The 15,131-nt window shown below is 50.3% G+C and overlaps 1 protein-coding gene across 1 annotated transcript; it reads right to left on the reverse strand.

Annotated features, from left to right (window-relative positions):
* Positions 1–20: 20 nt before the first annotated feature.
* On the reverse strand, positions 21–14,075 carry CSUI_009129 (dna-directed rna polymerase iii rpc1). The gene is made up of 12 exons (XM_068069248.1): positions 12,975–14,075; positions 10,382–12,114; positions 8,886–9,545; positions 7,179–7,970; positions 5,960–6,424; positions 5,333–5,591; positions 4,764–5,038; positions 3,908–4,052; positions 2,929–3,128; positions 2,133–2,254; positions 1,240–1,459; positions 21–544 (listed from the first exon to the last, which is right to left on the reverse strand). Exons 1-11 carry the CDS (start codon positions 13,300–13,302, stop codon positions 1,240–1,242), a joined length of 5,199 nt encoding a protein of 1,732 aa, XP_067918775.1. The 5' UTR covers positions 13,303–14,075; the 3' UTR covers positions 21–544.
* Positions 14,076–15,131: the final 1,056 nt, after the last annotated feature.

Raw genomic sequence — 15,131 nt, forward strand, 5'->3', positions numbered from 1 at the left:
GGGGTGGGGGCGGGGGAGCGGTGCTCAGACACTCAGCACGAGCGTCACCTGCTTTGCACGAAGAAAAAAACAAGCCGGCAGGCGCGTTCCCAAACAGATTCATACAGTCCGTTTGGCCAGGCCTCAGCGCCTCCGAGCATTGGAGATTAGCATACCGAGCCAATGAGCTCCGCAGGTGCTACATGGCAACGGCGACTTAGACAATGGCGGACAGGCAAGGAAGCGCGTGCGACACCGCTCCGGAGGAGAAAAAGGTTCCGTGAACACGGGCAATGAAGCTTTGAACCGACAAAGAACTAACATACAAACTGGTCATTCATCCACTAGATGCAGTCTTCAGGCGGCACTTCATCTGCCACGACAAAAAACCCAGGTCAACTGAGTACGCCACGGAAAGACGTCGCGAGTCCGGCCGCAGACATGAAGGTATAGCAGCCTTGAAGCAAAGGGATGCGCTGTCAGACCAACTCGACCATCTCATCCGGCATGCTTTTCAGGAAAACCATACTTCGTTAAGGCTCCAGAATACTCTCCACTAGCAAGCCTGCGCAAAAAGAAGTAACGCATCTCAATGTGACCGATTCAAGAAAGGGCAGCCTTACTCTACTAGCCATTCGATTCAATCCCTAACAACCTTTTCAAGCGAGGAAACATGGATTCTTTGGCAGAAATAAAGGCACACTCTCGACACGGTTAACACTGGCTCAGATCCCAGTGTGGCTCGTAGAAATCACGAAGGAATAAGCTAGTCCGAAGATTGGACAGGGGAGAAGGTCCTGAGCAATGTTGTCACGCACCTGTCACCCGTAGGATGCCTACCAACGGTGTCTGATAAATTCTTTCCCGCTGCCTTGCAACAGCAAGGCATGACAAGAGTATGTCAAGATCGTGGCTCCTACGGTTACGCTAGACACCCGATGCCCGACAAAAAAAGTCCGTTCGAACGGCTACTGCACCCGGTTCTCCTCTAGTACAGCTGAGGCAGTACTAGATGCGACTGGCGATCGGTCCTCAAACCACGCCTGCAGATTATGCTTGTCCCGTCATACACATATGACATTCGAGAGATACTTAGACACATAAACACACGACATACGCAAAAAAGCTCTGTGGCACTAGTCACCAGGCTGTTGGGATTCACAGTCCTGATTTTGGGGAGGAGTGAAAACCGGTAAGACTATAGCACGCAAAGTAAGACGCTGTACCGGTCCTGCCGTTGCCAGCCCGGGCCGATAGTACCTACGTTCCAGTTTGAGAGAGAAGAAGATCGAAACTACCGGTGCCCAGAGCCACTTGTTTCCCCATGATGATACACTCGCTGACACCCTTCACGGGGTCTGCACGGTGGTGAACTGCAGCTTCAAAAAGATGTTCGTTCGTCTCTTCAAACGATGCAAGCATCAAGGTCGAGGCGCGCATCTTCTGAATACCGAACCGATTTATACCGAGCACCTCCCCCCTGAACGGTTAAAGAAAGCACAGACCGCAGCGTCCAGCGAGCATAAAGCTACGGTCCGTCGTCGGAGATGACGTGTCGACACACACAAGGTCTTGGGCGGCTTCGTACGCATTCCTTAGATCCTCTTGAACAGAGTCTTAGAGGAGAGAAAAGGCCACCGCACCCAGTGAGTATGGCAGAGCAGACGTCTTGTAATCAAAGAAAAGCGTCCACAGTGGCCTACCAGCTGTTAAGGGGCGACCAGGGGTGGAACCCGGTGGCAGGAGTTTTCGACAACAAGGTTAATCCGGTGGTGGTATACACGGTACACAGCTGTCCTGGTGGCAAAGTGCCTCCTTCGAATGGTGTCACACCGAATGTTGAGGTGTTCTCACAAGGCCAAGCCTTGGACAACACGTGGTCGGTACGACTGAACTAATCAACCACCCTAGCTTTCAAACCCAGCTCGCTGTTCCAGCGATACACGAGACGCGCAAGAACCCGGAAACCTTGCGCGCCTGTCAACATGGGGACAGCAGGACATCCCTGCAAGGTGAACCCAGACTGCGCATCCCGAGTATTCGAAGCCCGGCCTGATCGCAGGCCGACAGGCGCACAAAGCGTATTTGTCAAGCGACGCTCAGGAGTGCTTAGCGACCTGTCGGAGAAAACAGACGAGGCCTCCTTGGCTTACCTGAATGTCATGACGTCTCCAAGCAAAGTCATATGCCGACAATCGATGTCCATTGAATATGCGTCCATGCACTTTCGAATCTCGTTGATAATCACTGCTCGCGCTGCTTCGATCCCCAAGATCTGAAGAAACGACATACAACCGGAGCAAATACGCGGCATAAAACAGCCTCCTTTCAGATTGCCGTTCTTCAGCGAACGAAGAAAAAAAAAACAACCGCGGCGTCAGAGAGTTCGCACAGTCAGACAAAAGATCAAGGTGTTCAGACCTCCTGTCCCTTAGGGCCACGAATCATGCGAGCACTTCGCAGGACGTGTCGCCTCAGATTTCAGAGAAGACACAGAAACTTTCCACTTCAGCACAATGGCTCAAAATCATTGCAACCCTAAGAAGCTTGCACACCGAGGCAGAACCTTTCCACAACTCCGTAGAGACACCAGCTAAATGCTACATCTGCAGCCCCCGCAAAGGTCCACCGTCCGCGAGAATTCGCAGGTACCAGGAAACTGAGATGAGGCAACAGAGCGCGACTGTCGACGTCGACGCAGGGAACTACAGTCGCTGACACCGTTGCCTGGTGCTCCTTATCAACGCCGAAGAGAGACCAGCTGTGGTTACCCGCCCCTAAGAATCTCTTCAGTGAAGCTATAGAATGCCAGAATAATGTTTCTCTCGAGTCCGCGGAGCTTGAGTAAAGAATTAGAAGCAGAAGGCGCTTAAATCTTGGTTGTGACCCGAGTATAGAATCGCGCCAAGAAAAAGCAGCTTTTGATTTGCGTCTTTCGAACAATCTTACTTGAGCAACCTCCATGACGTGATTCGACGTCGCTTGAAGAGCCTTAACTCCCTGGGTCCCCATGACGTCACGCAAGCCGTACCCCTCAACAGCCAGGCCATAGACATCACGTGTCTTTCCATCAGGAAGACTGACTTGTTCGCATTTGATTACTCCACGTTTGACGTCTTTTAGCCCACACAGGACGACGTTCAGCAGACCTGAAACAGAGGGTCACAGAAGGGACGGAACACCATCAATACAAATGAAGTCCAGCGAAAGTATTGCGTGGCGAGGGGAATGTATACAGGACCTCGATAAGCCCGAGGTTGATTGGAGATGCTCTCGGATGCCAATGAAAGTCACGGCATTTCAGTGCGAAGTACCTTTGGTATTCGAAAGACAGGTACTCGCTCTTGAGCTAACAATTTGCCCTGCAGGGGCTACGGAAACAAGCACTTCTCCATCACCGAACTAGCTGACCCAAACAGAAACGATCAAGGATCGGACTCATTACCACTTTGTCTGATAATCCACATGAGTACGACAAGGACGAGCTCGCTTTACTATCTACTGCACTTGCCTCTGTTGAAACACGTGTTCTACGCATACCTTGTGAAATAAGGTTCTCTGATGAACCTCCGGTGTGTTGTGTCCGAGAAGGAAAAAGCTGTCTAAGAAACGATGACCAACGTTCAACACACTTACAGCCACAAAGTGAAAGACCCCTGAAAGATGAAAGCAGGTGTCGGCCATACACAGACAACGTCGGGTCACATATCTAAAGCGTACTAAAGCCAGACAGGTGAGCAGGGAGCAGCAGAAGCAGCTGACATTGGCAACACTGTCGGTGCGTCTCCAAGACTACAGGGGAGCTGCGCCATTCAGACGAAACCGATAAAAAAAGCTTTAGTCATTCATAGCACTCGCCAGAAGTCGGGACTTAGACATTACTCCAAGCAGAAACGATTAAACATCACAGAACCAGGCAACCGCTTACCAATCTTGAGAGCTTGAAGCTGAAAGAATATCTGATTTCCTCCTGGGGGCATTACCCGCAACTTCCATTCGTTGACAATTTCGACAGAACTCTTAGTGATACGAACCTTGTTGATCGCCGGCAGCCTTAGAATAGCGTCCTTCACCTGTTAGACAACGTCAGCACTTCTCTCTCATGGAATGTCTGGCTTCCCCAGTTTGCGCGTGACAGTGCGCTTCCCGAACCTCGTCTAGAGCTACATCACGGCGCAGTGACAACGAAGACTCATGGACATGCACCTACCCCACCGGACGCCCAAACCAATCGTAGAACTATAGAACATCGCAGAAGTCAACTTCAAGCTTTCGAAGAAGGCTCTTTCTTCCAAATCAAGCCGCGCAAACCGCGGCAAAGCGCTCCCACTTCTCCAAAGTCAGGTATGCCTGTGAAGTGTCAAACGCAGTCATTGACGCAGCTTCGAAAAGAAAACAACGGAGCAAGAGCCCGCACGCAGTCGTACTTCAGATCGAGAAAAAACATTCGGAGCACTTCACAACAGGAGAATGGTTCGGCTAAGTCTCCCTCTACAACAGCGTAAGGAAAGAAGTCCCCAGCAAACACACAGGAAGACGTACAAAAGTCTGTCTTTGCCGCTAACTGGCAACGTGCGCCAACTCTACAGAACTGAGGTGGCTGAGCAGAAGGGGGACGGATGCTTCGTCGAAACCTGTGAAAATCTTAAAATTCAGAGACTGAGAACTTCACGCACCCACGAGTTCTCTTGCTCCTCGCACCCGTAAATCGCACAAGCAGCTACCCAGCCGAGCGCAAAACATCTCACACGCGCAAGCATCTCTGGTTGGTGTAAGGTCCTTACCGTATTCGCGTTGATGTCAAGGAACAGCTTCCGGATGGTATGCTGATCAAGCTTGATCACAAGCCATGCGCCGTCAGGGGCATACACTTCCTTGATGTATGAACAGCACTCGGAAAGAAGTGTCTTCTCAATGCGATTCTTAACCATAACGGCATAGTTGTAGTCCGTATCATTTACCAGCGGGACTTCGATAATCGGGGTCTGAATCTTCTGCGCTGCATTTATGATTTCCTTGATCCTAGGTACACCTAATGTGACGTTCATTGAGGCCACACCTGGAACGACACCCGGATGGACACAGAAAAAGCGTAACCTCTTCTGTCCGGAGTTGCCGTGAATTACAAGCGCCAGCCCCTCGCCCGAGCCGCGACTAACAAACACGTTTGCTTCACACACACACACCAGGAAAGACCTGAGCTCAATCGCTCAGACAACTGGGAGGCTTCCCGGTGGGGGGGCTTTCCTGCGACGACAAATGACCGACCTTCACTGCAAGTGATGAACCATGAACACCATGGGGTTCCGTGGGAGATGGCGATACGTCGTGAACATCAGAAGTGTACTCTTACCTGCGAAGTGAAAGGTCTTCAGCGTCATTTGTGTCCCGGGTTCTCCGATCGACTGTGCTCCCATAGCACCAACTGCCTCCCCCGCCTCGCTAATCGCTTTGACATATTTCCTCCAGCTACAACGAAGAAACTCCAGGATGTGTCTCGGTGTAACCCAATGATGTCGGCTGAATTTCCAACGTCGCCCAACCTCGGGATGTCCTTGTGCCATAACTGCTGTAGCATGCTCGGTCTTCACTCCGAGACAGCCCGTCGACTCCTGCAATTGCATTATATGACAAACCTGGGGTACTGACCCACCAAAGCCTTGACAGAGAGAACAGGCACCCGGAGTCTTGACTCACGCTGTTCCGTTGTTGCGCGAAGTCGTTTACACTCCTCAGAATGTACCAAGGCGGTTGCATGCCCCGGCAATACTACGTTGATACAACAAATTAATACCGATGCGGCAGATGGATAGAATCTTCGATACGGCTAGGACGAAACGGCCATCTGCTCTTGCTTGCGGCACTATCAACCAAAGCTACTACGAGAGTCAGGACAAAAAGGCGGAAGAGATGAAGCCACAACCCCGGGGATGTACCTATCTCCTCGACCAGCTATTTCAGAAGCTGGTGGCTGTCGTACCAGCCCATCCTGATGTTCCCCTTTTTCCGTACCTACCTCAGGCTCCTGTTTGGTTTCCTCCTTCGCTCCAGTGTCTTGACTTGACGGAATCACCCACTCTCTTCTCTCAATACCTGCGCCCTGCGCCCTCCACCGTGCAATAAGACCCTGGTATTCTGCTTCAGTGAGAGCTGGGTCCTCGTGATCCCCTCGTCTGTATCCTGCGACTTCGCTGGCCTTGCGCTGAAGCCAAGCAAGTAGCTCATCATGAAAGAGTCGGACTCGCTCCGTGCCTTTCTGATGAGTGGGCGACTCCCCCAGGGCAAGCTTCTGGTGTTCAGACAGAGGCAAGGGAACTACCTCCGCCGTCTTAGGAAGCAAGAAGGAGCTCCACTCAAGAATTTCATACGGGAGCAAAGGCGCATGCTGCTTGGACAACGGAAGCCACTCGTAAACGGCGATGTGAGCTAGAAAGTTCCCTCGGACCTGAGCAAACACAGAAAGGGAGCCATGAACCACCTGCCACCACTGAGGAAAAAAAGGCTTCAAGTAGCAAACTACAAACCGTAGCTAAGACATCACCTGGAGACCCGCGACCAGGCACCAAAGCACTGTTTTCCTAGAAGTCTAGTAGCCCCCACCTCTCTGCAATTTGGCCCTGAATCACTAGCACGAATACCCAAGACAGGCAGAGGCGAACAGCAACGCGGATTTGTTTACATTGTGACTGCGTGCACCTGGACAATACAGTGAAGCAGGCAGACAGATGTCACGGGTCCGGCAGCCCGAGGAGGGAAAAACTTCCGATAGGAATTTAGTTAGAATCAAGTCAAGCGCAAGAAGCACAGCCTGTCCCGGTCCAGTGACAAAATACGGGAACCGGGAACAACCCAATCGTACTGAACTGAGCTACTGAGAAAAAGAAACAGCTGAGTAGATCTCTGAGTTCTGACTACCCCGGCCCTAGATGTTTCAAACATCATGACACATGCCGTGTCTCTCCTTCCCAATCCGCTGAAATGGCTTACTGACACGCACGGGCACTTATGCTGCATAATCCCCCCGTTTTCGTAGTCCCTCGTTAGTATGCATTGTGCTTGAGTATGGCCCCCACGCCGAGCGTGCTTGACCGGGAGCTTTCTGACTAAGTCTACGCCCTCCTGAGAGAGATACTGTCCTTAGATCTTTGATGTGAAGGCCCTGACACGTGAAAGCCGCAGAATTCGAAACCGCGGAGTACCTGATTGGTGAATCGGCTTCCAGCCCCCGTCCCTCCCCCAAAAACGGGTTGATGTCTTTCTTTCGCTCCGTGTAACAAGATGCACAACTTCTGCCTGTACGAGCGCGGCAATTTCATTAGCCTTTCCCAGTCTTCTTTAGCGCGGTTTGGTGCTCCCACGTGTCCTGGTCTAGGCCCGCCAATTGTCTTCCCTAAGCTGTCTCTAGATGGCATCCGACTGCCAGCGGGCTGACGCTGTGATGCCTCCGCAAGAGAGCAATCAATCGATTCGTATCTCTCAAGATAGGGGAGTAGAACACTCTCATTACTTGGCGGGAGAACGCAGTCAGCATCGTTGGCATCTGGAGAGGCCAAGATTCTTGCAGCTTTATGAGGTGGCATCTTTTCGAACGGTCCATTCTCATTCCTGCGGTCTCCGTCTGGCCCACTAGTTTTCTGTGTAGATGGCAATCCATCTGAGGAGTCGTCTACCAAATCACCCACGCCCGCCGGGCATGCTTTCAGTCCTGCTGCTCCTGAATCCGCTGACGAACCTAAACGTGAGCTTCCGCTGTTTGAAAGCACTGACCCCGACTTGGAGGTAAGGCCAGAGGCCTCAGGCTTTAGAGCCGAGAGAGGTTTGATGTGTAGTAGGGACGAGATATGCTGGAAGACTTTGTCTAGGCACATCGGCTCATTCTTTTCTTCCATCATAGCAGGGTTCAGCCCATCATCTCCGTATACAAACTGAACAATCTGCCCATCACTCGTCCGGACCGTATTGTCATAGCGAATAGAGAGATCCTCCAGAGCCTGAATACAAACAACCATTGCAGGGACTACCCAGTTGACTGAAGAAGCCCCGATGATGAATTACGGGTGACAGTTGCTTCTTTACGATCTCCCCTGCGCGGACATCATAGCGACTGTTTGGACCTTAATCTGTTGGATCTTTCACGAACCGAAAATCAACCGCGCGCTGCATAATTTTTTCCTGTTACGCTCTGAGCTAACGGGGGTGCAGTGCATTATCTCCAAGCGTGTTCGTGAGGACCACGTGTTTAATAGAATGATTCTCTACAAAGAAGAGAAACACGTCACCGGGCGAGCCAACGCCACAGGCGTCACCTCAACTATGGCCGAGGCCTAACAGCTAACTCTTCGCATCCGCGAAACAACACACAACAGCCCTATGCAAGGGGTATCGAGAATGAGGAAGACTAGACTTGTCCTGCGCCGCTGGTCCCCGGGCTTCCCTGGCCTGCCGTGGCCCTATATCGAGCTACGCGCGCACCGCATTTTGCGCATCCAACAATGGAAACCGGATGAGCTTCACGCATGCAAAGCTGATTGCATACATCAGTGAGAGTCGCAATGGATGGCATTTGTAGGCCGACAACTTCCTTCATCCAGGCATTCTCGGCTCCTCGGGACACCGGACAGGAAAGGAGAGTCATCTCATGGGAACTTGTCTGTGATGCAACCTTGGAAGCCCCGTACATTACTGTCCCAGTCACGCAACGGGACAAAGGCGATCGAACACGAAAGACGCTTCTGTGAATATAGCTATACAAAGATCAGTCGGCGAGCTCTTTTCCTTGAAAGGAAGGAATCGCATAGAAACAGGTACATACGTCACCTCATGTTATCTTCTCATAGTAGTAGTGTGATACAGACAGTGAAGGGACGGAAAGCTTCTAGCGATGCAGTGCGGCTTCATCCTCCTACCTTCATCAGTCGCCTTTGCATGTATCCGGTTTCTGCTGTTTTGACCGCTGTATCCACAAGTCCTTCTCTTCCTGACATAGTGTGAAAGAAGAATTCGTCGGGCTGAAGACCAGAGTAGAAGGAGTTCGCGACGAAACCCCGAGACTTTGCATCTTTACAGTTGAGTGGGAAATGAGGCAAAGTGCGTGCGACAAAACCGTTCTGAATTCGTTGTCCGCTAACATTCTGCTGTCCGACGCATGCAATCATCTGTGCAATATTAATTAGAGCTCCTTTAGCACCTGAGTTGAACATGATTAATGGTTTGTTGAGAGGATGAAGAACCCGATTACAAGCCTTCCCCGCTTCATTTCTCAGATCATCTAGAATCGATTTGACACGTACTTCCAGGGTTTGTTCTAAAGAACAACCGGGGTGTGGCTGCATAGCACCTTTCTTGTACAACTGAATCTCTTGGGCTACACGATCATACCCTCCATCTAACAGCTCCTTCTTGGCCGCAAGCAACGAAGGACTTGGAGTAACATCATCAACCCCAATTGTCATGCCTCGATTTGCAAACCACCGCGCAGAAAGCTTCGCAATTCGTCCCATGCACGCAGCGGCTTGAGCTGAAGAGTTATCGCGTATCAAATGAAAGAACAAGCCGAATTTCGCATCCTGAGAAAGACAGGCGCAAGACACATGAGAAAAGATGATGGTGAGGTTTCCTACTCGGGTCCTCAAAGTGATAACTCTATAAAGGAGAGAGACATATAAGAAAGAGGCTAGTGCGTTGAGAAACGTGCCTGCGAGGGCGTATGTCATCTCGATGATGGAGAAAGACTTGCAGGCCGCCTTGCTTGTGCCGATTTGAACAAAAAGCCCGCACAGCACTATGTAAAGAGGCTGAGAGAAAAGGAGGGCTTCGGCGGTCGGCTTATAGAACGGCAAAGGAGAGCAGTGCGTACTGATCTGTCGCAGAAACACCAAGGGAGACGTTTGTGGATGGGTACGCGCCCTATTACCCTTTTTAGTGCCTTAGAAAGACGCATGCAAGCAGGTGACGATAGCAGACAGGAAATTCTCATGCCGCCTCCAAGAGGCGAGAAAGGGTTACCTCAAGTCCTTTCGCAAGCACTCATGTTCTTCAAGACCTAGGCACCTTTGACAAGACACACAAAGTGGTCGTGTATAAGGAGATGCCTTTCAGGATTTTCGTCTCCTCTATCCTTGTTTGTGATCGGGAGGAGTGAGTTTATATTTGCCTGAGTCCACTCCTCTGCCTGTCATACTGCTTACGAATCTAAGGAGAATCTTCTTCAGCTTCTATCCTTTTCACCTTGTCTCCCCGGAGAAAAGATGGAGAAAGGGCATAAAGGAGAAAGACGATAAAGCAGACTTCTTCAACACTTCAGTCAAAAAGAAAGGAGCCACCGGGACGATGACTTCACAGTATATATTCTCGCGTATGCACGTATGTATGTATGCACGTATGCCGGTCTTTTTTTCCTTACCCCGAGGACTTTCTTTCCAACACATCCCGCAAGGAGTTCGGAATGACGAAAGACAATATAAGCATCATTAGGACACATGAAAGGAGCCTCTCCTTTGGGGACATTCGCAGCAGCGAATTCTCTTTCTCTCAACTCGAAGTTGACCATGACATAGCTGCGTTTGTTTGGACGTAGAAGAACACCAATGACTTGTTTCCCAGTCCATAGTTCAACTGGCTTGAGAATGGTCGGAGGAGGTAGGTCTACTTGGACAAGTCCATCGGTGAAGTAGGAGCATACAAGACAAAACTGATCTCGAGAGAAGAAGACATCTTTATGTGTAAGAAGATAGGAAGATGATAAGAAATCTTGAGTCGCGGCGATGAGGGGTTCTCCGTTCTTTGGAGTGACGAGATTATTGACAACCCCCATCAGATGTAAAGCTTCGGCTCTAGCTTCTTGTGTTTGTGGAAGATGAAGATTCATTTCATCTCCATCGAAATCAGCATTATAAGGCGAACAGACACATTCATTAAAACGAAATGTCCTCCATGGCATAACACGTGCCCTATGCGCCATAATACTCATACGATGTAAGGATGGTTGACGATTAAAGAGTACGACATCTCCATTACATAGATGTCTTTCAACAGTATCTCCAATCTGGAGATTATCGGCCACATGTCTTCTATTAGCAAACCGTAAGCTACACTTCCCCCCATCTCCAGCCTTATGAACATAACAAGCCCCAGGCCATTCATCACATCCACGTAGGACAGCAGCTCGAAGCTGTTGAAGATTTGCTTGATAAACCCGATCAGGAAAAGTCAAACGCTTAGCTACCCACTCAGGTACAACGACCTCAGATATCGCGGCATTCGGATCTGGAGAAATAACGGTTCTTCCGGAGAAGTCGACACGTTTGCCTGAGAGATTTCCGCGAAATCTTCCTTCCTTTCCTTTGAGTCTTTGACATATCCCTCTCCCTGGTTTACTTATATTCTTTGCGGCTAAGAGAGGTGCCACAGCAGGAGCATCGGCATTAATCAGACGTGTACACTGAAGCTGTAAGAACTCCCATAAGCCAAGGAACTGATTGGTATGAAAACCGCTCTTGGCATGGCTCTTCAAGACTCCATTCAATTCCGCTATATCAGACAGAACACACGTCAAATCATCTTCTGTTGTTCCTTGTTCGCCTATAGTGACTGATGGACGTATACAACTTGGTGGGACAATCAGATGCGAGAGAAGAAGTTTCTCTGGAGAGACGATATCTAGGATTTCACATTCACTTGGATGGATACGCTCAAGTAGGTTTTTAACATACATAGGATCTAAATCATCTTCAACAGTGACGGTGCCACGACCATCCTTAACCTTCACTACATGACGGATCTTCATAAATTGATCTAGACTCGGCTTAACAATACGCTTCAGAACCCCCTGAGGTGCTCCACACTGGAAGCATTTACTCACTTTCTTACATGCCTCAACTGTCCGCTTGAACAATAAACGCTTCACAATGGCATCTGCATGATGTCTACGTACACGTGAGAGCATCTTCTCCTTCTGTTCAGGTGGCTGTAATAGAGCAGCACACTGTTTACAGATACAATACAAAATCTGAAGCACATACTTGAAATACCCCACATGATACACAGGCGTCTGCAACTGCATAAACCCCCAGTGACCTGTACACTGTAATAGAGTGTGTCCGCATGTCTGGCATCGACTATCACTTTTATTTGGACCTGCAGGAAGGCATGCAAGACACGCACATACCAGAAAAGAAGATCTACGTCTGTACACGTTGTCTCCGGAAGCATAGACTGAGGACATCTATGACTATATACGTATGTGTGTATATGAGCACATAGGCAGATAGATAGATGGAGAAAGAGAGAGAGAAAGCAATGTGTTTCGGTATTTTCGGCCAAGGTTGTGAAGGAACTTACCAAAGGAGTCTTTGTAATGCGAACAGCCGACATGTAGGCTGGATACATATACGTGGTGCGCGCCATACAGGAAGGAAGATGTATACATATCCTGGCTGGCATATGCGATTTTGCCCAATAAGCTTTAACAGCGGACGTCGCACGGGTACGGTTTGCATCGGATATACACTCATCGGACCCACCCACGTTTCACCTTCACAAATCTTCCTGGAGAATAAGGCCGTTTGTGGTAGACCAACGAAAGCACCTACGAGCAATCGTATAAACGAGGGTGAAGCAAACCTTTCTCGCGCCTATCACCCCAGTCTGCACAGCGCGGCCCAGAGAGCTTAGCCCTCGAAGTCTTTCACAAGAATGAACAAGCTTTCCACCTGCGTCCATGTAGGTATTCTTCTCGGAGAAGAGCCTTCGGATGAAACACAGACGCCCGGAATGTCAGTTCGACCACAGGATGTGTCTAAACCCATATGATCGGCTCCAACCACACCACGACGCCTCTGTAACCTTGAAGCTGTACGGGGTGTCTCGTACGGCTGGGTCGTTCCCTAGTCCGTATGTAGTTCTATATCCCGGTATACGTATCAGCCTGCAGGTCCATCAGTGTGAGTAGGTTAGGTAAGCGTTTATATGCGTGTGCGTCACACTGAGAGACTTACCAAGCCTGAGATCTAGAACTCCATAGGGCTGGGGGATATTAGTCATATTGACATAAATCTCCCTATTGAAGATCTCCACCTCACTATAACGACTGATCTCCTCGCCGGAGAGAGCATCGAACTGGACCGCATCGACAGTCATTACTGCACCACTCTTCTCTTCAACAACCTCCTTCCGCAGAAAGCTCCGCCGCAGAGCCGCATTTTGTAAAAGCGTCTCTACAGTTAAGGACACCCGAGGGGAAGAAGCAGACGAACCGAGAGCTGACTGGCTATCATCCCTTTTCTCCCCTCCACCACATTCACCCTCTTCATGAGGAGGCGTCATCGTAGCCCAGACGGTCTACTCGTGGCCGATACCTCACGAATGACAGGAGCAGTTGGAATCGTGAGACTCAGCCGACAATGAACATGATTGAAGGAGAAGAAGCGAGTAAAAATTGAGTTCGCTAACTGCTCGGACAGTAGAAAGAGGCCAGGGGAGTGGGACGGAACGGTTGTCAGAAGGTAATAAAGTGGATGGCCGGAGACCATTGGTTCGTACAAAGAAAAAAAGAAACAGACATGGCTTTTCGGGCAAGAGTACTTTCTTCAGGTATCGTTTTCGTTGTTCGAACTCCAGACTCTACACGTTTTCGTTAACCCCACGTATGATCAGATCACGCTTCAGAAAGAATGGCAGCTCGGGCAGGGCCGTCTGCGCTCATTCTCCTCAACCGAAAGGGGGAGTGTCATCCACGTATTAAAAGAGGAGAGAGAAGAGCTAGTTTCTTTGTTATCTTTCATCGATTTCCTTTCTTCTTGTCTCGCTCTTTGCATGCATGCGAAAGATACTCGACGCTGAAGACAGATGCGCATTCTCCCGGGACTTGCTGTCTCCTTCAAGTCGGGAGGCCTTTGATGGCCCCCACGGTCCTGCTCGGTCACGGGCGAGGAGCACTTTCCTGGGCATTATACTGAGCAAGCGGGCCCGTTCCTCTCGTCGGACTTGTAGGCCCCACCTCCTTCTCAAATGGAAAGAAAATGCTGTCGACAAATACCAAAGGCAAATCTGAAAGGCGGTGAAGCATCCCCTCCACGGGCAGCTATGCGGCCGCGCCACCCAGTCACCCGCGGTACGGGGTACCACAGCCGGAAACTCGACATCTTCTTCTGCAAGACCTTGCTTCTGAGTTTCAAGAGAACAGGCAACTACATCTGCATGCATCTACGCGGACCGATAAGCGAGCTGAGTTGACATTGTCCGTTAGTTGTCTTGGAAACTGTACTGACCGGGGTTTGCACGGGGGAAAGCGCCTCCACGCCCTGCTTCGTGAGGTGTCGGGCCGTGGAACATCCGGTCAGCTGATCTCCAGACAACTTGTATTTCTTTAAGTGTCAGTTTCCTGGTATACAGCTGGTCTGACTGGCGGTGGAAGGTGATGTGACCAGGCTTCCTTCATTTAGACATGCCCAGAGGTATGATTCTTTTGAGCAGTTCATGTAAGCCTTTTCGCCGCTTTCCACTCTGTCGGTGGAGGAGTGGTGTACTTTCACTCTCGCATTCCAGCGTTTGTTCCTGATGCGCGCGCTTCTTGAAAGGACAGCACCTGATCGATCTCTCTGTTTCAGCTGGCCTTGACGTGGGGGTTGTCACGCATTAGAGGCCAATGGGTGCCTTTGAAGGACAAGGGGTATTATCCATGACGGGGGAGAGGCCGAGAGAGGGATACACAGACAGGAGAATATACAGACACACTGATACACAGACAGGCTGGACGGAGACAAGAAGCGAGTGAAGGGCTTTGACTTCGCTCGCAGGTACTACCAGGGGTGCATATTCAGGGGGAATTCCTGGTAAGTTTGGAAACAGAAGAAAGACGACCGCGAGTGGACCTTTCTCCAGTCTCTGTATCAGTCGCATGTACCCAGAAGCTGCAGAAGGCTGTTCTCCGGACAGGGGGCAGCTGCAGCATGATGAAGGTGCGGCGGGTAAAGGCAAAGACCAAGGAGACCAACCAGGTGCAGAGGACAGAGATAAGCCAGATTCGGAAGATAAAGAAACGCTGTCAAACCAAGAAAAAGCACCTGTAAAGATGTTGGGAGAAGCCGCGGACCAGGAACGAAGATCTACACAGGAAGGACACAGTACAGGGGCAGCTCCTTCACAACAAGCAA

The sequence above is a fragment of the Cystoisospora suis genome (assembly GCF_002600585.1).
Source record: "Cystoisospora suis strain Wien I chromosome Unknown contig_5326, whole genome shotgun sequence".
Lineage (NCBI taxonomy): Eukaryota > Apicomplexa > Conoidasida > Eucoccidiorida > Sarcocystidae > Cystoisospora > Cystoisospora suis.

Coding starts and splice junctions, on each gene's coding strand:
- CSUI_009129 (XM_068069248.1), bottom strand. CDS start 13,302: ATGACGCCTCCTCATGAAGAGGGTGAATGTGGTGGAGGGGAGAAAAGG. Junction 9,546..10,381: donor TTGGAAAGAAAGTCCTCGGG/GTAAGGAAAAAA, acceptor TGTCTTTCTCAG/GATGCGAAATTCGGCTTGTT. Junction 5,039..5,332: donor GAAGACCTTTCACTTCGCAG/GTAAGAGTACAC, acceptor GTGTCGTTCCAG/GTGTGGCCTCAATGAACGTC.